At 42.9% G+C, this 22,421-nt stretch overlaps 1 protein-coding gene and 1 non-coding gene across 7 annotated transcripts in view; one reads left to right on the top strand and one right to left on the bottom strand.

The window, feature by feature from the left end:
- The window catches only part of LOC110192329 (XK related X-linked), a 53,664-nt gene extending 51,657 nt beyond the window's left edge, over positions 1 to 2,007 (bottom strand). Inside the window, exon 1 of the transcript XR_013483664.1 lies at positions 1,854 to 2,007. This is a non-coding gene — a transcript (XK related X-linked). The remainder of the gene's footprint in view (positions 1 to 1,853) is intronic.
- CENPI (centromere protein I) overlaps positions 1,761 to 22,421 on the top strand; it is a 57,414-nt gene continuing 36,753 nt past the window's right edge. For 4 of the 6 annotated variants that reach the window (XR_013483663.1, XR_013483662.1, XM_020963424.2 and 1 more), the window contains exons 1-6: positions 1,761 to 1,899; positions 4,250 to 4,431; positions 5,275 to 5,412; positions 6,980 to 7,096; positions 16,653 to 16,771; positions 17,040 to 17,147. Coding sequence is in view for 4 of the 6 variants with exons in the window: in XM_020963424.2 (XP_020819083.1) it covers positions 4,263 to 4,431; positions 5,275 to 5,412; positions 6,980 to 7,096; positions 16,653 to 16,771; positions 17,040 to 17,147 (651 nt within the window). In the remaining 2 variants the exon portion in view is untranslated. The remainder of the gene's footprint in view (positions 1,900 to 4,249; positions 4,432 to 5,274; positions 5,413 to 6,979; positions 7,097 to 16,652; positions 16,772 to 17,039; positions 17,148 to 22,421) is intronic. The other 2 variants (XM_020963426.2, XM_020963425.2) reach the window with 1 other exon arrangement.

The following is a 22,421-nucleotide window of genomic DNA, read 5'->3' as shown; positions in this document are numbered from 1 at the left end:
AGTCCTGTCCGACTCTTTGTGACCCCATTTTGGGTTTTCTTGGCAAAGATACTGAAGCAGTTTGCCATTTTTTTCTCCAGCTCATTTTGCAGATGAGGAAACTGAGGCAAAGAGGGTTAAGTGACTTGCCCAGGGTCACACAGCTAGTAAGTGTCTGAGGCCAGATTTGAACTCAGGAAGATGAGTCTTTCTGATTCCTAGCCCAGAATTTTATCCACTGTGGTCACTTAGCTGGCTGAGCCAGGCTGTGAAGGAGATTAAAAGCTATACAGAGGTGTTTCTATTTTATCTTAGAGAGAATAGGAAGTCACTGGAGTTGAATGAGCAGGTAACAAGGTCACCTGTGCTTAGGGAAGATTACAGAAGTGTGTAAGACTCACTGGTATGTTAAGAGACTTGAGCCAGGAGACCAATTAGGAGGCTGTTGCAATCATCTGGGGAAGAGCTAAAGGGGGTCTGAACTAAGGTAGTGGCTGTGTGTGTGGAGAGAAGAGACTGGATGATAGGTATGTCATGAAGTTAGAAACAGCAAGATTTGGCAATTTATTTGATATGGGGTGACAGAGAGAGAAGAGTGCAGGAGAGTGCTCAGATTATGAACCTGGAAAACTGGCAGGATAGTGATGCCTTCAACAGAAATACAGCATCTTGGGGGCAGCTACATGGCGAAGTGAATAGAGCACTGGCCCTGAAATCAGGAGGACCTGAGTTCAGATTCGGCCTCAGACCAAACACTTGACACTTACTAGCTGTGTGACCCTGGGCAAGTCACTTGACCCCAACTGCCAAAAAAAAAAGAAAGAAAAAAGAAATACAGCATTTTGGAAGATGAATGGGGGGGGTGCTGCCTTAGACATTTTAAGATCTGGTAGTCAACTACATAGAAATGATTGAACGAATATGAACTAAACAGGTTACCAAGAGAAAGGGTATAGAGTGAGAAGAGAAGAATGCTCAAGGCAGAACGTCAGGGGAATACCCACAGTTAGGGAGCATGATGAGCCAGCAAAGGAAACTGAGAAGGGGGCAGACAGGTAGGAGAACCAAGAGAGAATAGTGTCATGAAGATCTGGAAAAGGTGATAAACAATGTCAAAGGCTGCAGAGGGGTCCAGAAGGATGAGGACTGAAAAACCCCCATTAGACTTGGCAATTAAGAGATCACTGATCACTTGAAAAGAGCAGTTTCAGTTGAATCATGAGGTCAGAAGCCATACTGCAGAGGGATTAGAAAAGAGGTAAGCCGAGTATAGTTTTTTGAAGGGAGGAAAAATATAGCTTGAAGGGATGGCAGAGTCTACCGAAGAGGAGTATTATAATTATTATTGTTGTTGTTGTTCTTAAAGAATGGAGACATGGGTTTGTTTGCAGGTAACAGGGAAGGAGCCCGTAGGTAGGGACGACTGGGGATGAGAGAGACGGAGAATCTACTAGAAGATAAACCGAGAAAGGAGTCATTGGCAAGTCCCGCTATTAGACTCCCAAACGAACTAGCTTGTCCCATATTTTGAGAACATTCGAAAAACCACAGTCTGTTGAGCCTCAACCAATCAAAGTCAAATCAGCTGAGCCCCAACCAATCAGAGATCAGCAACCGATCAATTAGGCGCTTTCCACGCAATGGTCTACAGCTTTGGATCGACTTTTGCGCCTGCGCGTGCGTCTACGTTACCTAGGGAGCGCGTTCTCCCGCTCGCCCGCTCGCTCCGCCCCTCGGGGGGCCTCAGTTTGGGCGCCCGAGCTTGCGCAGGGCGGGGCTCTCACTTTCGAATAGGAGAGTCAGCGCGGGAACCGTGCTTGGGGCGGTCGGGGCTAGCACTTGCTGTCAGATGAGCAAGCCCTGGCTTCCCTTACCTGCAGCAGGAGAAAGGTGGTCTTACTGAAGAAGGCTGTTCCCAAGGTAGGAGGAAGGCCTTGGGGGCGCGGGGGCGGCGAGGAGTGGGCTGGGATTAGGACTCCACTCCTCGCACCCCCACCCCGTGCTTTGGGCGGCTGGACGTGCCCAGGGGTCATGTGACCACGCTTGCTCCTCCCCCGCGTTTGCCCCCCCTTTGCGCTCGCCCTTTCCCCCGCGTTTTCCCCTCCCTTTGCGCTCGCCCCTCCCCCGCGTTTGCCCCCTCCCTTGCGCTCGCCCCTCCCCCGCGTTTGCCCCCTCCCTTGCGCTCGCTCCTCCCCCGCGTTTGCCGCTCTCTAGTGTGGCGCGCTTGAGCCGCGTCTCCCAGCACCCTCTGCTTCACAGGCTGCGGCAGGTCAGCCGGGCAAAGGGTCACGAGACTTCCAGTTGCACCTTAGCCCTGCGCCGGGTTTAGAGACAGGGAGCTCTGTCTGTCACCGAACTGCTGGCCATCCAGCTGCTCCTCACACATGACTTTCTCTTTTGTGTGTTTGCATGGTTGTATCTTTCCTTCGTGGGCAGCCAGGTGTTGCAGTAGATGGAGCACCAGGCCTGGATTCAGGAAGATTCATCTTTTTAAGTTCAAAACCAGCCTCAGACACTTGCTAGCTGTGTGACCCTGGACAAGTCACTTAACCCTGTTTGCCTCAGTTTTCTCATCTATAAAATGAGCTGGAGAAGGAAATGGCAAACCGCTCCAGTATCTTTACCAAGAAAACCCCAGTGGAGTGATGGAGAGTCAGACACAACTGAAAACGACAGAAGAACAACAGTAATAGGGAGTTGGGGCAGCTAGATGGATCAGTGGATAGAGTGCCGGGCCTGGAGTCAGGAAGGCTTATCTTTGTAAGTCCAAATCCAGCCTCAGACACTTGCTAGCTGTGTGACCCTGGGCAAGTCACTTCCCTCTGTTTGCCTCAGTCTCTTCATCTGTAAAATGAGCTAGAGAAGGAAATGGCAAACCACTCCAGTATCTTTGTCAAGAAAGTCTCAAATGGAGTCACTGAGAGTCAGATGATATAAAAACAACTGCATAACAAATCTAACCCGTGTGCCTCCAGTATGCTCTGTCTCTGTGCCTTGTACTTTGTTGATCTCAGGTTTAGGCAGGTGCCAGGTCCTGCTTTTCCTGATGCCCTCCTACCTCCAGAAAATTTTTGACAGAGAATTGGCCTTGGTGTTAAAAAGACCAGCCTTTCACACACACACACACACACACACACACACACACACACACACACAACACACACACGCACACACGCACACACACACACAACCTCCAATCCTCACATGATATTCTGGTTGTCACTACCTCAGACAACCCTCTATTGAGAGTCCTTTACCAATTAAGTCATACTTCTTGTGAGATTAAAAAAAATTGTGTTTACTCATCTGTATTTCTATTATTCCCCTCTAGTAGAACGTAGGCTACTTGAGGGAAGGGATTGTTTCCTTGTTTTGTCTTTGTGTCTCCAGGACCTAGTACAGAGTAGGTGCTTTTTAACAAAAGCTTGTTGAGTTGAAGTGAATCAAATCGCTCACTTTGCCCATCTCTGAAAGGGATGACCCAAGGTCCTTTCCGACTCTGAGAATAGCCAGCATTTATACAGCTGTTTGAAGTGTTTTAGGTGTGTTATCTCAGTCCTCACAACAACCCTGTAAGGTAGGAAGTGCTGTTGTCTCCACTTTACAGATGACGAAACTGAGGCTGGGGAGGGTAAGTGGCTTTCCCAGGGTTGAACAGCTAAGGAAGTATCTGAGGCAGTATTTGAACACAGGTCTTCAGACAGCAAGTCCCACTCTCTCTGCTGAACCACCTAACTGCCTCTAAAACCATTATCCTAAATTCCTTATACCCTGAGCCTACCTTTACCTTATCAATAAAATGGAGATCCTAATCCTTAATATTGCCTGTCTCATCCTTAAAAGAGAATTTAAACTTGAGTTGTTGCCTGTTCAAAGGTCATGCAGTTGCACCTTTGGCAGTCTAGTTGTCTGTTGAGAAAACAAAGGCTATGACTGTTTGAGTCTACTTGGCCTTCTCCTTTGGCTTTTTAACCAGGAAAGTTTTGCCTAAGTACATTGGGGGGGGGGTGCTAGATCAAAGAAGACAGAGAGGAAGTTCAGTTCAGGAAGGGTGTCATGGCACTTGTGCACGGCCTTCAGAGGTGGCCTGTACTGTTACCTGTAACCCTCAGAAGGGCCCTTCAGCCCTTGAATAGAAGCTCAGTATACTGACTTCTTTCCAGAAGCTTTTTGATAGAGTTACCTGTAGTCTTTGTCGGTCGGGGCTATCTTGTGATAATGAAAAGAACATTCCACTTTAACAGGTTGCTGCCCACTTGTTCCCCTCTAGAACTTCTGTGGTGATGTCTACTCCGGAGGCTGATTTATCACTGTTTATTCCTATTATACAAACCAATCCCTTAGCATGGAAAATGAGACAAAATGCGAGTGGCTTTGCACCCTTAAACCAGAAATATGGACAGAATGATAAGGAAGAATACAATGAGGGTGATGCTCTTCATCGAGCGTTAGGTAAGTACCTATGAGCTATGTATCCTGCCCTGTATTCCTCCGCAATAATGTCTTTATTGTCTTTCTTTTGATGGTGTTAAGTCACTGTATGGAAAACACTTAAATGAAGTTGTTTCTGGTCCTCTTAAGTCATCGTTGTTTCTTTCAATACAGTATATAGTGAAATGAACACTGGATTTGGAATTGGAGGCCCAGGGCCATAACTCTGCTTCTGCTAGTTTTATCTGTGTGAGCTTCTCTTTTGGGGGCCTTGGTTTCCTCATCAGCAAAAAGAGTTAGACTGGATAATTTCTAAGGACCTTGTCAGCACAATGATGTAACTACCTCTTTCCATGTTGGTTTTAAATCAGAATTAAGTTATTCTTATCATGATTGAAGACTACAGACTTCTAGAGATTTGTGGGAGGTTTTTGTGGTCAACTATTGTTGTCCTAGAGGTCAGTGCTGCCCTTGTTCCAAATAGGATAAATCAGATAGCTCCTTTTGTTATCTTTTAACATACTTTACCACACATGTTCCTGATTCCTTTGTAGTGAGAGTTAGATGCAGAATTCCTGAGGTTACAGATAGGACAAAGTCATAGTTTGTGAGAATAGAATTTATGGAAGTCAAGAGGTCAAATGGATAAGGCTAAAGTCGTCAACATTCTTAACTTTTCAGGGACAGAATATTTTCCCAGTTTAAAAGTGTGGTTGCTATAAAATATACTAGAAATGTAAGGAACAAAAAGAAGTTGTCATCATTCTGAGGCTAGCCTTATGAAGAGTTCAAGATTGTAACTTTGTTAGAAATGACCATGCACAATAATCTATGGTCTTCAGAGTTTCCCTTTCAATTTTCTAGAGCACATCAGGACTGTGAAGGAAAAAGGAGCAGTGGAGGAGAGACACTTGCAAACTGTGGAAGACATTGCTTGGAAGTCTGGGTTAGCACCCGAAGACATTGACACACTGTTAGACGTGGCACTGAGTGGTCCGTTTGGTATGTAGGGGCGAAGCTGACTTTGTGAGCAGTTTCCTAGTGTTTGTGCTCTCTCAACTTTGTAAGATTGTCATCCTTAGATTTCAATGTTTTCTAATTGGTGATAAAATAGGCATGTCTAATGTTGAAACTCTAAGGTGAGCATTTGTATACCTATGTATCCCACCTCTGCCACACACAAAGATAGTTATACCCCTGATCTTGCCATCACCCACAAATATGCTACTTTCCTATTCTGGAATTCTGAAATCACTTTATCTGACCATAATCTATTGACTTTTTACCTCTCCCTCTGCCTTCTCTTACAAAGCTTCACTCTTCATCTGTACCATGGCCTCTAGTCCCTTTCTCCCTCAGTTTCTCTCCCAGGCCATCTCCCCTGCACTAGCTGCTCTCTTTCCCTATCTTGGTTCCCCTTGGTGAACCAACTCAAATCTCTGCTGTCCTTTTCTTCTGAATCCCTAGTCCTCTTATATCACTCATTACACTCTGTCAGGCCTCAGCCTTGCATCATGCCTGCCATTCACTGGCTCCACTCTAACCTACGTGCTGCTGTGTGAAGGTGGGAAAAAACCACGCAGCCATTTTAACTTGATTCACTACACATTTATGATACACAAGTTCAACTGGGCCCTCGTTGCTACTAGGCAATCCTGCTCTCCACAGTAGCTCTTTCACACCTCTTCATCTCTTCTCAAGCCTCCCATGACTCCTCTTCCCTTGGCTTCTCCTTTAGCTGAGAACCTTGCTTTTTTTTACCCAAAAATGGAGGCTATTTGCAATGATCTCCCTCTCCTCCCCTCATTCTCATCCCTTGTCACTTAGGTGCCTTCTGCCACTCTCTGCTCTTTCACCCCTGTCTCATATGATGGGGTGGCCTTCCTTCTTACCAAGGCTAACCCCTCTACTTGTTCAAGTGATCGCATTCCTTCCTGGCTCCAACAGATTTCTTCCTCTGTCATCCCCACTCTCATTTATTTTCAATCTTTCCCTGTCTACTGGCTCATTTCCTACTTCCTACAAATATGTCCATGTCTCCTCCAGCCTAAAAAAACCCTCACTTGATCCTTCCATCCCTGCTAACTATTGCCTTATATTTCTTCTACCTTTTGTGGCTACACTCCTTGAAAAGGCCATCTACAATACATGCTTCCACTTTCTCTGCTCTCACTCTCTTAACCCCTTACAGTCTGGCTTCCTACCTTATTATTCCACTGAAACTGCTTTCTCCAAACTTAACCACTCTCTTAGTTGCCAAATCTAGTGGCCTTTTCTCGATCCTCACTCTCCTTGACCTTTCTGCAGCCTTTGACACTGTTGGTCGCTCTTTCCTCCCTGATATTCTTGAATGTCTAGGTTTTGGGGACACCACTCTTTCCTAGTTCTATCTGTCAGACCACTCCTCAGTCTCCTTTGGTGGACTTCTTCCAGATCACACCCTCATAATTGCAGGTGCCCAAAGAGGTCTGCCCTGGGCCCTCTTCTCTTCTCCCTCTATACTACTCTGCTTGGTGATCTCCTCAGCTCCCATGGATTTAATGACCATTTCTGTGCTGATGGTTCTCAGACCTACCCATCCTGCTCCAATATCTCATCCCAACTGCCTTTGGCCTTGTTCAGCATCCAGCCGATGGACCAACTCAGTGGGTTCCCAATCCCACCGCAGATCACTGCTGGGCAACAGGTATTCTGTCTCCAGTTGACTGTTTTTCTGTGTGGATTTCTAGGAGTTTTAATTTTTTTTGAGTGGTTGTGGATTTGACTGAGGTGTTCCTGTAACAGCCTGGAGCTCAGTTCGATCAGTGTCACATGATTTGAGAACCAAAGCATCTAAAGTACGTTAGTGTCTTGTGGATGTCACTCTCTTGCATTTGAACAGCTTCTGTAGTAGTAGCCAAGACCTTTTCTCAGCACTTTGCTGCCTTAGCAATGCCTTGCTTCTGACTGGCTTTCAGTCAGGGGTCCTTGAATAAAATTATCTCTGTGGCTGCATCTGTCAAGGACTCTGGGATGATCTTTCCATGTACATGGGAAACACCTTGTTTGAAGTAAAGTGTGAAGACTACATTTTGCTTTGCAAGGTCAAGTGCTTTTCTGTGATCAATAAGCATTTACATGTATGAACAAGAACATCAGAGGGTAAAAGCAAGAATAAAAAAGCCCCAGAACATTTGATTGAGACGCCACAAAGTGATTGTAAATGATTATACCTGCAGCTGTAACTTTTGTCATTTACCATTTTGTATGTATTGTTATTTTGTTGTTGTTCGGTTGTTTTCAGTCATGTCTGACTCATCGTCACCCCATTTGGGCTTTTCTGGTTTGCCGTTTCCTTTTCCAGCTTGTTTTACAGATGAGGAAACTGAGGCAAACAGGGTGAAGTGACTTGCCCAAGGTCACCCAGCTAGGAAGTGGCAGAGGCTGGATTTGAGTTCGTGAGGCTTGAAGCCACCTAGCTGGCCCAACTCCCTGTTGTTCAGTTGTTTTTCAGTCATGTCCAACTTCCAGTAGATCTTTAAATACATAAAGATGAACAGATGAAAAAGCGTTTAAGTGCTTACTATGTGCCAAGCACTGTGCTAAGATCTGGGGAGACAGTGAGCAAAGTCAGGTAGTGCCTGCTCTCTTGAAGCTCCCATTCTCATGGGAAGATAACAGCTGCAAATCGGGTGGAAAGCCTCCAGTGGTTCTTCAGGTGCGTCAGCAAAGTAGATGGGAATGCAAGGTTTTCAGTGTCATTGCCACTGATAAACTCTGATGCATTGATAGTGCCAAGGACTTGCTTTTCTGGGTCTCCAGTAGCTTTGATGGCTGAAGAGGCAGGGCTGCAGCATCTGCAGGTGCAGTTGCCAGGTTGAATCTCCTCAAAAGTGTCTGCCCTGGATAGTGACTGGAGTAGGCAGGCTGTGGATGCAGGATCTTTGGTTGGGGGTGATGGGAGCAGGATTATGTTGCTGTCCAGGGCTATAGCATTGGGTTTACTGGCCTGTAGGTGGCGGTTACCTAGATAGCAGGCCAGTTCTCCACAGATTTTTTTTCTCTGGTATGTGTCTTTGATTCTCTACGTGACACCTTTCCGTTGTTTGTGTATCCGAAGGTGTGGTCTGTTCTAGAAGCTAAAGCCTGCCTGTTCCTTTCTCATTTTTTCATCGAGAATACCCTTGTCACACATGCACATCATTGTCATCGAAAGTCACTTTGTGTGTCAGTGCTGATGTCCTCTTGATCATTCAGTATCCTCCCCTTTTTCCGATCCCTTGGAAATCGGTGCCTCAGTGCTTTGGAAACTGTGTCACCTCCAGATTTCCATTCTGTATGCTTGGTCTGGTTCAGCTGCTCTTACTCACTTCATCTTCTTAAGTGGCAATTCATCACAGCACTTTGGGATCCAAGTTGTTAAGAGACCAAAGGAGGTGATTCCGTTGTCACCCAGTGATGAAAATAGATGATTAGAGAAATATTGGCACAGCCAGTAGGCTTTTTCCATCTGTCATCCTTCCAGTTTTCCTTTAGAAGTATTCTTCAGATGATCTAGCTTAGTTGGGTCACATTCAATGCTTTATGCAAACTCATTTTTGTCTCTACCTTTCTTTTGATGTTCATAATCTTATACACACCCCCCACAGACCCCCTAATGAGACTTTGCAAATCTGTTAATATTCTGAAGCAGCAGCTTAAATAGATTGGTTGAGCTGTTCCATTTGCACACAGTATCTTCTCATCTTTATGTTGTAGTTTTGTATTAACTTGGCCTTTTGTCCTGCCTGGTTGATTTGACTGGTGCACAGATGATTGTAAAATGACTCTCATGTGGATCCTGTATCCTGCCAGGTTATGGTCAGTTTCATAGTTTTGTAGTGATGATTGTTACCTCTCTCCAAGCCTTTCTGATTCTCATGAATGAACGAAAAAGCATTTACTAAGCACAGGAATACGAAAACGAAAGGCAAGACAGTCCTTGCCCTCAAGGAGCTCACATTCTAGGAGGCAGTGACACCACATTTAGTGGTGTGCTGGCCGGGGAAGGGTAGAACCACAGGGGGCAAGATTGACACAGTAGCTGTGGCGGTATTTTTTAATTATGGTTGCTAAATAATCATGAGGTTCCTGAGTGATCCCCAAGCCTTCTGACCTGATGAACTCTTTTCTTCACCATGTTTTTGGCTATCCTTCATGCCCCCCTTTGATTGGTTTGTTTGTTTCTTTTTGGCTGGGCAGTGGGGTTAAGTGACTTGCCCAGAGTCACACAGCTAGTGAGTGTTATGTGTCTGAGGCCGGATTTGAACTCAGGTCCTCCTGCCTCCAGGGCCAGTGCTCTCTCCACTGCGCCCCCTCGCTGCCCCACCCACTTTTGATTTGAAGTCATTAAGCATCAGATGGATTTATTAATTTAGATGGTCTTGCCAAGTTCATCCAAGAAATGGTGAAGCTCCTTCTTCCCAGCAGATGTTGGTATAAAACCTAGAGTTATCTTTATGGTAACCACTTTCCTTATTCTGACAAGTGTGCCATGAAATTATCTCTCGTTGCCTTTGGGCTTGTGATCAAACCATCTCCTTCATTTGCTTCTTGAGCCTTCCTTCCATTTAACTGCATCTTCATTTACATATTTTGGTTTCATTTATAGTGAGAACATCAGTATTTCAAAAATTATTCTTTTTTTATTCTGAACTTAAGTATCAAATAAAACGAACATTTCCATATACATAGTAGAATAGAAAAAGATTGTACATGAAGCTGTTTATCTGTTTTAAGAATGTCAATATTGATACTGTTGCTGTGGCCAAAGAATTCTTCCCTTTCTTAGCTAGGCTGCCGCTCAGACAACAGACAAGGTCTGTCACTGGGAATGTGTTCCAAGCCTTTCTATCTTGCTCTTCTGGAGGCGGTCCAACTTGTATCAAGGTCATTCTTAAAATGTGATGCCCAGAATTGTACAGGACACTTCAGATTTGGCCTGCCTAGGGCTGAGCACAGCAGGATTATCACCTCCTCTTCCCTCTTCTAATGCAGCCTAAGATCATGGTAGCTTTTGGCACCTTGGACCCCTTTGGTGGTCAATCTGGTAAAGTCTATGTATAGACCTCTGCTCAGAAGAAAGTGTGGTTGCCTACATTTATAATAGAAGGAAATGCTACATTCCAGCTGCGAATTAGTTAAAATAAAGATGTCACTTTTTTCCCGTCCAAGTTCAAGGATTCCCCCTGAAATCTATTCATGGACCTTTTGTGGGTCTGCACCCTAGGTTAAGAACCCCTAAATTCACCTTTGGCTGTCATATCAACCCCTGGACTCGTTGGACTTGCCATCTGCTAAAAGACCTGAAACTTTTTCAGATCACTTGTTTAGACATCTTGTGTTTGGGAAGTTGATTTTTTTTAAACCCAAGTATAAGACTTTATATTTATCCCTAGTAAATTTCCATTTTCTTAGATTCAACACATCATTCTAACCTGTTAATTTTGGGGATCCAGATTTTGTCATCGGACCCTTTTAGCTTTGTGTGATCTGTTTTGATAACTGTCCGCCTTGCAGTTTTCTTTATGTGACATTCCATTTCCTGTCTCTGTACCTTTCTGTAGGCTCACCCCTAGGCCTGGAATTCTCTCCCTCCTCACATTTTGACTCTTGGGATTCCTGGCTTCCTTCAAGTCTCAGTTCAAGTGCCACCCCCTACAAAAAGCCTTTTTTAATTTCCTTCCATTCCAGTTGATAATGCTCTTGCCTGGCACCTTAAAATTACTTTGTATTTACTTTCTGTATATTTTGTATTTACTTAACTGTGCATGTAATAAATCATCCCAGTAGAATGTCAGCTCTTTGAGGGTAAAGACTATTGGGTTTTATCTCTGCTTTCCTAGCACATGGAAAGTAGGTAGTGAGTGCTTTTTGAATAAATCTGCCTTCATCTGGCCGTGGGCCAACTACAAATGCCTGAAGCGTTCCACTAGCGAAGGCCTTCCCGTTGACTTTTTATTTTTTGTTTGTGGTAAGGCAATTGGGGTTAAGTGACTTGCCCAGAGTCACACAGCTAGTAAGTGTCAAGTATCTGAGGCTGGATTTGAACTCAGGTCCTCCTGATTCCAGGGCCAGTGCTCTATCCACTGCTCCATCTAGCTGCCCCTGCCTGTTGACTTTCAACCATTAACAACTACTCTTTGACTCTGACCATTTTGTGAGTTCCAAATTTATATAACTGTTATGGTCTAACTCACATCTTTCCATCTCTTCTACAGTAGTAATGAGATTTTTGCCAAATGCTTCTTTGAAGTCTACGTCATTATTCCTTAGAGGGCAAGTGATTGCTTTGTCTTCAGAGGGTCTGGCTCCTTTCTCTGCTGAAGACCTTCCCAGCTCATCTCTTATTTGGCTCCAGGAGTTCAGTGGCCCTCCAGTCCTTTCCCCTCTTTCATGATCTTCTGCTTGCTGGTCTCTTGACACAGTGATCAGGTACCCCTGCCTTGTCACATCCTTTCTTTGTTTTATATTGTATCCCTTCTCTTTGTTGGGGGCAGGGTGGGGAGCTGGCAGAATGGGGAAGGCAGAAGAAAGAGGAAGGGGTATAACTTAATTCTTTCGGATAACTTGGCTCAGAATGACCAGATCCATCCTTTATTCTAGGCTTAAAAATGGGCACATCGTTTGTCCCCCTTTTTTTTTTTAATCCTTAGAGGGCATCTTGCCTCTATAGTTTCTTTAAAATAAAGCCTATTGAAATTGACTTTTCAGCAATATCTGCCAATTCGTTAAGTATCTTGCAGTTCCTGTTATCCCATTAACCCTAGCCTCTAAAGCTAATTAATACAGCCAGTGGTTTTTGTTGTTGTTGTTGGTTGGTTGTTTTTTGGTGAGGCAGTCAGGGTTAAGTGATTTGCCCAAGGTCACACAGCTAGGAATTGTGAAGTGTCTGAGGCCAGATCCTCCTGATTCCAGGGCTGGTGCTCCATCCACTTTGCCATCTAGCTGCCCCAGCAGCCAGTGTATTTAGCTTACCTTTTACTGTTTCTCTCTCTGACCTAGTCTGTCAGATTTGGAGCCCAGGCTAGTTAGCTGTTCTTGAAAAAGACATAGTGTCCAACTCTTGTACTCTTCAGTTATGAGTGTTCCCCTTTCTCTGGTTCTCTTATGCCTAAATAAAAAAATAGTGCATTGAGTCAGGGATATATCCAAAGGAGGTCCATGACAAAAAGAAAAGGATCCATATATACCAAAATAATTGGAACCCTTTTTGTCACAGCAGATACCCATCCGTTGGGGAACAGCAGCACAAATCGTGAGAAACAACTATGAATTTAGAGAAGATTGAGAAGACTTATATGAACTGATGCAAAGTGAAATGAGCAGAATCTAGAAAACAGTATATACAATGTAAATGGAAAGAACAAAATTAAGTGCTTTGAAATTATAATGACCCCGCTTAATCCCAAAGAAAAGATAGGCCAAGTCATCTCCCACCATTGCAGAAGTGGGGGACCATGAGTGCAACACCGCAAATATTGTCAGAATTTTTACATTGATTAGTTTTATTGGATTTTTGTTTTTGCCTCTTTTGTATTCTTTGTCATGAGAGATTGCTCCTTAAAGCATGTACATGTGGGAAAATACAGGTGATATAAAAAGAAAAGTATCAATAAAAACTCATTTAAAAAAAATTATTCAGTGGATAATAGTCTAGATCTCATAAATTCTCCCAAAACACTGTTGAAATTAAAGCTAAAATTCAGATCGTAACACAAACTGTAGTTTACCCAGCTGTATAAGAAATCAAGGGGGAAACAAAGTCTGGCTGTCCTCGGAGGCATATTCCAGTGAATTTACGGGAGCCACACTTTCCATTGGGATTCTTGGCTGTTATGGCTTTCTAGACAATCAAGCTGTGGCACTAGAGAGGGGTCTTCCTTGGCCACCAAATGATGACCTCTTTGGCCATGGGAACTTTTGCGTAATATAATATTAAAAAAATCCCTCATTTTGTTTTTACTTTGTCTCATGCTAGTTAAATCTTTTGATGATATTTTTAATCTTGCTTCTTATAATCATACTGTTGCTTTATATTTCCTCCTTAGAAATTTAATTTCGTTTCGTTTTTAGAGAAAGAAATTTTCGGGTTTCTTATAGGTCTTTTGTAGTTTTGAGGGCTTAGCCAACCTGTCAAAAGCTCCAGTAAACTGCGCTTTGTGTTAAGACCTAACTGGATTCAAGGGATAGAGACTATTATGTATTGTGTTATTTTTTAAATTTGGGCACGAGAGAGAACTGAATATGATTGGTTCTAAGTACACGAGATTATCCCCTACCTTATACTTGTAGAGTTTTTGAATGCAAGTATCATTGGAAATTTAATAGGGAGAAACATAACCTTCTTAGCTTCAGCCTAGTGATTTAGGCTTTTATGATCTTTTTGCATCCTGTCATGTAGTATGTTAGCAATCCCTCCCAGTTTTGGGTCATCTGTAAACTTCATGTGCATGCCATCTGTGCATCTTCATTGATCAGAGTGTTGACCCATGCTAAGCCCAGCCCAGCAAGACCCCTGGGACATTCTGTTGGAAACTTCATTCCAAATTGACATTGAACCATGAACTGTTCATGACTTTTTTTTTGTCTGACCATTCATCCATTTCCAAGTATGTGTAATTTTACTGTCATCTGGCCTACATCTTTCCAGCAAGAATAGCAGGAGAGACTTTCAAATGCTTTGCTACAAGTACTAAGTAGTGCCGTACTACTGTGTTGTAAGAAATGGTGAGCAGGTTGGTTTTAGAAAAACATGGAAAGACTTGCATGAGATAATGCGGAGTGAAACCAGCAGAATGAAGAGAATGTTGTATACAGTAAGAGCAATATTGTTCAAAGGGTAACTGACAGTGGGGCAGCTAGGTGGCACAGTGAATAGAGCTCCGGCCTTGGAGTCAGGAGGACCTGAGTTCAAAAATCCGGCCTCAGACACATAACACTCACTAGCTGTGTGACTGTGGGCAAGTCACTTAACCCCAATTGCCAAAAAAAAAAAAGTAACTGACTGACTAAGCTATTCTGAGTAATGTGATCGTTTAAATCAGGCCTGCACAACCTGTGGCTTGCCAAAGGATTTCAGGGGGCCTGGAAGTTTTTCTCTACATTTTTTATGGGCTGCCCAGAATCCTTTGGCAGGCTACAGGTTATGCAAGTCTGATTTAAATGAACTGTGAAGGACTTATGAAGGAAGATGCTGTCCACCCCCAGAGAAAGAACTGGTGTGTGGCAGTATGTATTGCGTGGTTCCACATGTCCGTCTGTGTCATCCCTAACGTGGGGTTAGGAAGGAGGAAGGGAGATGACTCGGAACTCAAAATGTAACACAGAAATAAATAAAATAAAAATGCTAGGTAGCCCGTATTGACACCATTTTCCTGACACTACTAGATTAGTAACCGTTTCAAAAAGAAAAAAAAAGGAGGAAAAAAAGACATTAGTTTTCAGTCTGGCAAGACTTGTTGAGAAGGTACTTTGTGATCACTGCTCCCTTTCCAGATATAAATGTTCACTAAAAATACCTCTTTAATGATCTATTCCCAAATTTGCTAGGGTTCCAAGTTAAGTTTATTGGCCTGTGGTTTTCAGATTCCATTCTCTCCTTTTTGAAAAATTGGAACATTTGCCCTTTCCCAATGGCTCAGCAGTCGTTTCCATCAGTTCTTTCAGTCCTTTTTGCTGGAGCTGAACAGGTCCAGAAGGTCAGTGAATTGCTTCCCTACGGGCCCTTTACTTATCTCAGGCATCCCATCTCTACTAGCCATATTTGTTTGGTCCTTTCCAGGCTAGAGATCATTCTGCTTTGCAGAAAAAAAGGAAATAACAATCCAGCCCTTCTGCCTTCTTCCTGCCATATGGATGCCTTCATTGAGCCTCTTTTCCCTTTTGGTTCTTTGTAGATCTCCTTGCTAGCCACAGCTCATTTTGAACATCAAGATGGCTAATACACCTTCTGTTGAGTTTGTTGAGTGCTGGGTTGGAATAGATAAGAAGTGTGATTAAGACCACATGCTTACCTTCATGGAGTTTACAGGCAAGCACACACACAAACACACAACTATAATACAGGATGAATGCATTTGAGAATAGGAAACAAAGTGCTTTTCAATTGGATGGGTTGTCATCACCTGGGGGTGGAGGACAAGGGAGGTGGCATCAGAGTTGGCCTTTAAAGGAACTGAACAACTGAATGGGTAAAGTACAGGCAAGAGGACATTCCTGGTATAGGAAACATCATGAAACCTCAGAGAGTCAGGAATCCTTGGAATATGTTCCAGAAACAGAAAATAGTTCAAGTTATTTAAAGTGTATGTTATACATGTAGAGAAGCAGCATGAGATAAGACAGGAAAGGTAGGTTGGTGCCAGATTGTGGCAAAGGAGATTGAAACTTAGTACGTAAGTAATAAGGAGCTTCTCATTTTCTGAACAGACCTCTGATCTCGTCAAAGTGCGACTTTCCTCCATCAGCATAGATCACAATCTATGTGACTCTTGTCCACATTATTTCCAAGAGCCTCCCCAGAGGTTAGGCCCAACACTGTAGATCTTTCTTTAATGGTAGTGAGTTTTTTGGTCGTGGCAAACCATGAAAATTAAAAGGTGATTGAGAAGTCAGGAGGGAGTGACACTAAGGACAATCCCTCAGCATTTCTGGAGGAGCTTCTGTATGTCTAGGTTTACAAAGATACTTAAATTTGTCACCATTGATATCTCTAGTCACTCTCTCTTCCTTTTTCAATTCTGTTGCAAGGTAACTGTCCTTACAGCTTTCTTTCATCCAGGCGGAGGAGGTGAGGTGCAATGGTAGAATGGAAATTGTTGTGAATGGTATATTGGAATTCTTGGAATGTTGGTGTCCAGAAGTAGAAGCTCACTGCATATAAAAGCCGTGTTCCAGGCCACATCACTCCTACCACCAGCTGGCAATGTTCAGATACTGATGTGCGTTGTGGGGTGTGCGTGCCTTGCTACCTGCTGCTTCCAAGGATGGCTGTATTTTGGTTTTTTCCCCATTCTTTATAAAAGAACTAGGAGCTGGGCAAATTGCTGTTTGTGTTAAGACCTTACTTTCAACTTGAATTTTTTTTTTTAATTCCTTTGCATGAGGGGTCTTTTGTGGGGATTTTTTGGTCGAGATGAGAGGGATAGGTTCTAGAAAAGAGTGGTTGGGGAAAAGACAAGAATCAGAGATATGCTTTCATCTGAGACTATTCTGTTTTCTAGCTGAAGCGGTAAAAACTCGGATGTTGAAGTGCCTCATTCCAGCAACTCTGATACCTGAAAGTGCTGTGGTTAGAGCTTTCTCCAGGCTCTGTGCTAGCAATTGTTCCAATAACACAAAGGTAATTGCCTAAATATTTTCAATGATGTGTTTGTGAGAGACATTTTCAGGATGGCAGTGGCTGCTTCTGCAAAAGGCCTTGGTCTGGGCACAATTCAACCTGACACAAGAACTTGGCTGAAAGAATTTGGACTGAGAGATGCAATTATTTCTTTGCATGTTAGAATGTTAGAGAAGGTCAGGTGATTAAACAGTCTCTAGGAAGGCAGCTAAGCTTCTGTGCTTTAGTCATGTTTACCTAAAGGCCAATGTTCTGTCTCTTGGTGTAGGTACTCTTTTTTCGATGGTTGATTGCAATGTTTGACTTCATTGATGGTAAGGAGGAAATGAACTCTCTCTATGGCTTCTTTTTTTCCTTTCTGCAAGAGGAAACTATGGTAAGTAAAAATGAGATAAGGGAATTGGTATTCCATACTCGTTGCATTCTTATATACTGCCCAGTAACACGTTGGGGGCGGGGTGTCTTTTTTTCTTCTATTTTTAAAAATTCTGAACTTTACAAATATCACATAACATGGGTATTTCCATATACCTGGAACATGAAGAGAGAATTATACATGCAAGTACAACTTTATTATCTTTAGCTTATTTTCTTTTTATGTATAGAATAAGTTCTACTTGTAGCTTTCAGAGATGGCTTGCTTGTCAGCTTTTTTCTGGCCTTCTATTCTCTAGTCTGCATTTTTTTTTGCCTGCATTTTTTTTAAATGCCTTAGTAACATTCTTGTCTTTATTGTCTTTTTATTTCTCTCAATTTTTTTTGACTATCTCAATTTTTCACCATCCCACCGCCCCATTGGAAAAAAAGAAAAGGAAAAGCTTCTGTAAACAAATATACGTAGTCAAGGGAAACAAATTCTCACATTGTATGTGTCTGAAACTTTTATATCTTACTCTGCATATTGAGTTGCTAACCCCTTTGTGAAGAGGTGGGTAGCCTACTTCATCATTAGTCTTCTGGAATTGCAGTTGGTCATTGCATTAATCAGAGTTACTGAGTTTTTCAAAGTTATTTCTGTTATTGTATAAATTATTCTTCTGGTTCGGCTCACTTCACTCTACATCAGTTCATATGGATCTTCTACATTTCTTAGGCATAATAATATTCTATTACATTCATATCCCAGAATTTGTTCTAGCCATTTCCAGTAGGTGCCCACCCTCTGAGTTTGTAGTGCTTTTGGCAGTAGAAAAACAGCTGCTATAAATAATTTGGTCAGATGGATCCCTTCCTTCTTGGATGTTTTCTCTCTTTTGCGTAGAGGCCTAGTATTGAGGTAGCCGGGTCAAAGCGTATGCAAAGCGTAGGGATTTGTGGGGCATAGTTCTATATTGCTTTCCAGAATGACTGAACCAGTTCACAGCTCCACCCACAATGCTTTGGTGTGCCTGATTTCCTAAAGCCATGACAGCATTTGTCATTTTCCTTTTTTTGGTCATTGTTGGCAATCAGATGGGTGTGAGGTAGAACCTCAGCATTGCTTTAATTTGCATTTCTCTAATTATTAATGATTGGAGCATTTTTTCACATTGCTGTAGATTGCTTGGATTTACTCCCTTGAGAACTGCCTATTCCTATGATTTCACCTTTTATCAACTAGGGAATAGTGAGTTTTTATAAATTTGAGTCTATTCCTTATATATCTTGGAAATTAAACTTTGATCACAGGAATTCGTTGGAAGGATTTTCCCCAGTTACCTGTTTTCCTTCTGATTTGAACTGCATTGGCTTTGTGTGAAAACTTTTTAATTTTATGTAATCAAAATTGTCCATTTTGTCTTCTGTGATCTTTTTAACCTTTGAGCATAAATTCTTCCCCTATCCACATACCCCAAAGATAATTCCTTCTTTGTTCCTCTAAATTGTTTTTGATGTGAACTTTTGTTCCCATGTATACATTCGTGTAGCCATTTGGAGTTTATATATGGTGTGAGGCGTTGGCTAACGCTAATGCCTTCCCAATTATTTTATAGTTTTCCCAGCAGCTTTTGTCAGCTTTAAATCTTTACCCTAGTATCTGGGATTTTGGGGTTTATCAAACATTGTGCTATTATGCTAGTTTGCTTCTGTATGTTGTATAACTGCTCTGTTCCACTGATTGACCTCTCAGTTTTAGTACTAAATTGTTTTGATGGTTACTGCTTTGTAGCATGCTTTGAGATCTGGTACCCATCTTTCCCTCCTTTTTTTTTCCCTTTTTTTTCTTCTTCTTTTTTTTTTTTGTGAGGCAGTTGGGGTTAAGTGACTTGCCCAGAGTCACACAGCTAGTGAGTGTCTGAGGCCAGATTTGATTTAAGGAAGATAAGTCTTCCCAACTCCAGGCCTGGTACTCTGTGCACTATGGCACCACCTAGCTGCCCTTGGTAGATAGATCCTCCAACTATTTTATGCCTTAATCTATATTTAATTATAATTGAAATAATCCTATTATTTTCAATGGAATTTCGCTTTATTCTCTTCTGGGTTTTGTTGGTAATATACAGAAATGCCAATAATTTACATGGATTTACTTTGTATTCTCCAACTTTGCTGAATTTATTGTTTCAGTTAAATTTTTAGTTGACTCTTTAAGGTTCTCAGGATAGACCATCATATCATCTGCAGAAAGTGATACTCTTGTTTCCTGTTTGCCTGTGTTTATTCCGCCTTCTGGCTATTTTAAATCGTACTGATGATAATGACCAGTGTGGATGAGAATAAGTATATTTACTTGACTACTCATCTGATTGGAAAGGCCTCCAACATCTGTTCCACGTGATGATAATCTGTTTCTGCCCAGTTGCTCCTCTTCCCAACTGCAAGTTTTTACTTTCTTTTTTCTTTTCATTCTTCTCTTCCCATTCTGCCCTCCACTGTCAAAGACACTTGAAGTTTTGAGCTGAGTATATGATGGAGACTGATGATCCTGTTGACAAAAATGTGGAAGCCAGGAGAGAGAAGTCCTTTTGGAAGTTTGATGAGGAGATTCCATTTGAGGTGACTGGGGTACAGCCATATTGCATTGAGATCTTCTAGGGCTTTTGCTGTCTACCTATTCCTGCATATCAGCTCTTTTGACCAGAGCATTGATTCTATGTGTAGGCCCCTCAGCTTGGATTATGGAGCATGTCCTTTGACCATTTATCAGTTGAGGAATGACTGGCAGTCTTTTTCTGCAGCCCTGGACTGGCTGGAGGAATTTACAGCTGATTCTCTTTGGTTTTCTTTCTTGTCACTTTTTCTAGTGAATTTTGAGAGCTTTACCCAGCGTGTCTGCTAGGAATTTGGGCTCCATTGGGCTCCTCTAGGACCTAATGTGCTGCTGGTGCTATCATACGATCTCTGTATGTGACCAGGCCAGCAGTTCTAAAAGTGTGGTCCAGGCCCTCCGGGGGGTCCCTAGCACCCTTTCAGGAGGTCAAAACTACTTTGTAATTAGTACTAAGACGTTTTAAATACAGATAAATCCCACATAAACAAAAGCTCTTTAAGGGAATCCTCAGTAGTTTTTAAGAGTGTAAAGAAGGCCTGAGGCCAGAAAGTTAGAGAACTACTGGTCCTGGCCAGTTCTCCACATTACTAGCCCTCATTGAGCAGCTAGACGACTCGGTGCATAGAGCACTGGACCTGGAATGAGGAAGGCCTGAGCTCCAAGACAACCTCAGACACTTACTAGCTTTGTGACCCTGATCAAGTCACTTCACCGCTGTCTGCCTCAGTTTCTTCAACTGTAAAGTAGAGATAATTATAGCACCTGCCTCCCAGGGTTGTTGTGAAAATCAAATGAGATCCTATTTGTAAAGCACTCAGCACAGTGTCTGGCATGCAGTGGGCATTAATAAATGCTGCTTCTTTCTTTCTCTCCTTCCTCCTCGTGGTAGACTCACTGTCACCGTATTGAGCTCCCCCAAGGCCCAGTCTCCCCTCCCAAGGCAGACCACACAGATCGCCTTTGTTCTCTGGACCGGTGCTGTTCTAGTACAGCCAGTGCACAGCTTCTCCAGGAGCATTTGACTCGTACTTTCTTGGCAAAGATCCAGGAGTGGTTTGCCATTTCTTTCTCCAGCTCATTTTACAGGTGAGGAACTGAAGCAAACAGGGTGAAGGGACTTGCCCAGGGTCACACAGCTAGGAAGTATCCAAGGCCAGATTTGAACTCAGGAAGATGAGTTCCTGACTCCAGACCCAGCATTCTATCCACTGCAGCACCACCTAGCTGCCCTCTGTAATATGAGATAATGTGAAAAATAACTATTCTGTAAAGGAAAGACATTTGTAGGGGCCCAGAGTTAGTGGTTTTGAGTAGACATTGACCCTTGCCTGCTTTGAATCTAGAGTTTGCTTTAAGGGGATTCAGTGAGGGGGACCTAGATATTGCATGTAAACAAAAATGGGATCTGCCTCTTTTCTTCTTCTATGCATTCTTTGTTCCTAGTTTTGTCCTCTAGGGCCAAGCAGAAAACATCTCAGCCTTTCACTTCCTTGAAGGTAGCTTTCCTGTCCCTCCCTAAGGCTTCTTTTCTCTAGGATAGATATCTTCATTTCTTGCCAACAATTCTCGTGTGGCATGGATTCCAGGCTCTTCAGCATCCAGGTAGCCTGTCAGTGTGCTCTGGCTTATCGCCATCCTTCTGAAATTCTGGGGGTGTTCTGGTCAGTAGAGAGGACAGCGGAGCTGACACTTGGACCTCTTTGGTAGATTAGCTATGCTGTCACCCTGTTGGTGCACATTGAATTCGCAGCCGACTGAAAGTCCAGCCAGATTTTGTGCTTCTCCCCCCCACCCCCAACATCATGCCTACTCATGGTTCCCCTACCCTGAACTTGATATTGTCTATTTTTAAACCCAAGTATAGGATACTCCATTGGTACCTATTCAATTTTCTGTCATTACTCTGTTGAAATCTTGTTGATTACTGATTGGTGAGTGTTACCTTTGCTTTGTGTCCTCTTCAGGTCTCGTAAGCAGGCCTGTTTCTTTCTCTGCATCCCAAAGTGTAATTTCTTTCTTATGGTAAGTGGTTAGAGCTGCCTTCTCAGTGTCATGTAAGAATGAGGTTGTCTTGGACTGGGAGCTCTTACATATGGAGGGGGGGCTGTGGGGGACCTATGGCCATGCTCCAGCTTTCAGGATAACAACCTTACTTAAAAAGCAGGTTTATGTCAGCCCCACACAGCTACATACAGAGCACCCTTCTGCCTTAAAAGGATCTACATATCTGTAAAAAGAGGGAGAAGAAAAGAAGAAAGATTCTGGTGGTTTAGGATCCGGTGTTAGCTCTGAAATGCATACTGCTAGTATGAGATTCATGGTGCCTGGGGAGACTTCGAAACCAAGGGGTCCTCAAAGGAGACACCCCCCCCCCACACACACACACCATAGAGGAGTTTATGATATGGAACCTTGAACTGACCTCTCACGTAGTTAAATGTGATTTACCCTCTTACCTTACCCTCTACCATTCCAATCATCCATCTTTTTCTGCTTTTTGGCTGGCTATATGCTTTGTCCATAGCCATTTAAAATGGATTTCAAATGAATAGGACCAAATTGTACCCACTTAAGAGGTATTTGTGAACACAGGATGGAATGGGATAGAAAATTACCCCTAATGCTTTTTCCTCATCATTTACTAGGACAGATATTAGGTTTTTTTTTTTTAAACAAGTA

Source organism: Phascolarctos cinereus, unplaced genomic scaffold (assembly GCF_003287225.1).
Source record: "Phascolarctos cinereus isolate Bilbo 61053 unplaced genomic scaffold, phaCin_HiC Scaffold_8;HRSCAF=390, whole genome shotgun sequence".
Classification (NCBI taxonomy): Eukaryota; Metazoa; Chordata; class Mammalia; order Diprotodontia; family Phascolarctidae; genus Phascolarctos; species Phascolarctos cinereus.
Note: the sequence above shows the minus strand (reverse complement) of the source record. Positions and strands in the feature narration are given on the sequence as shown.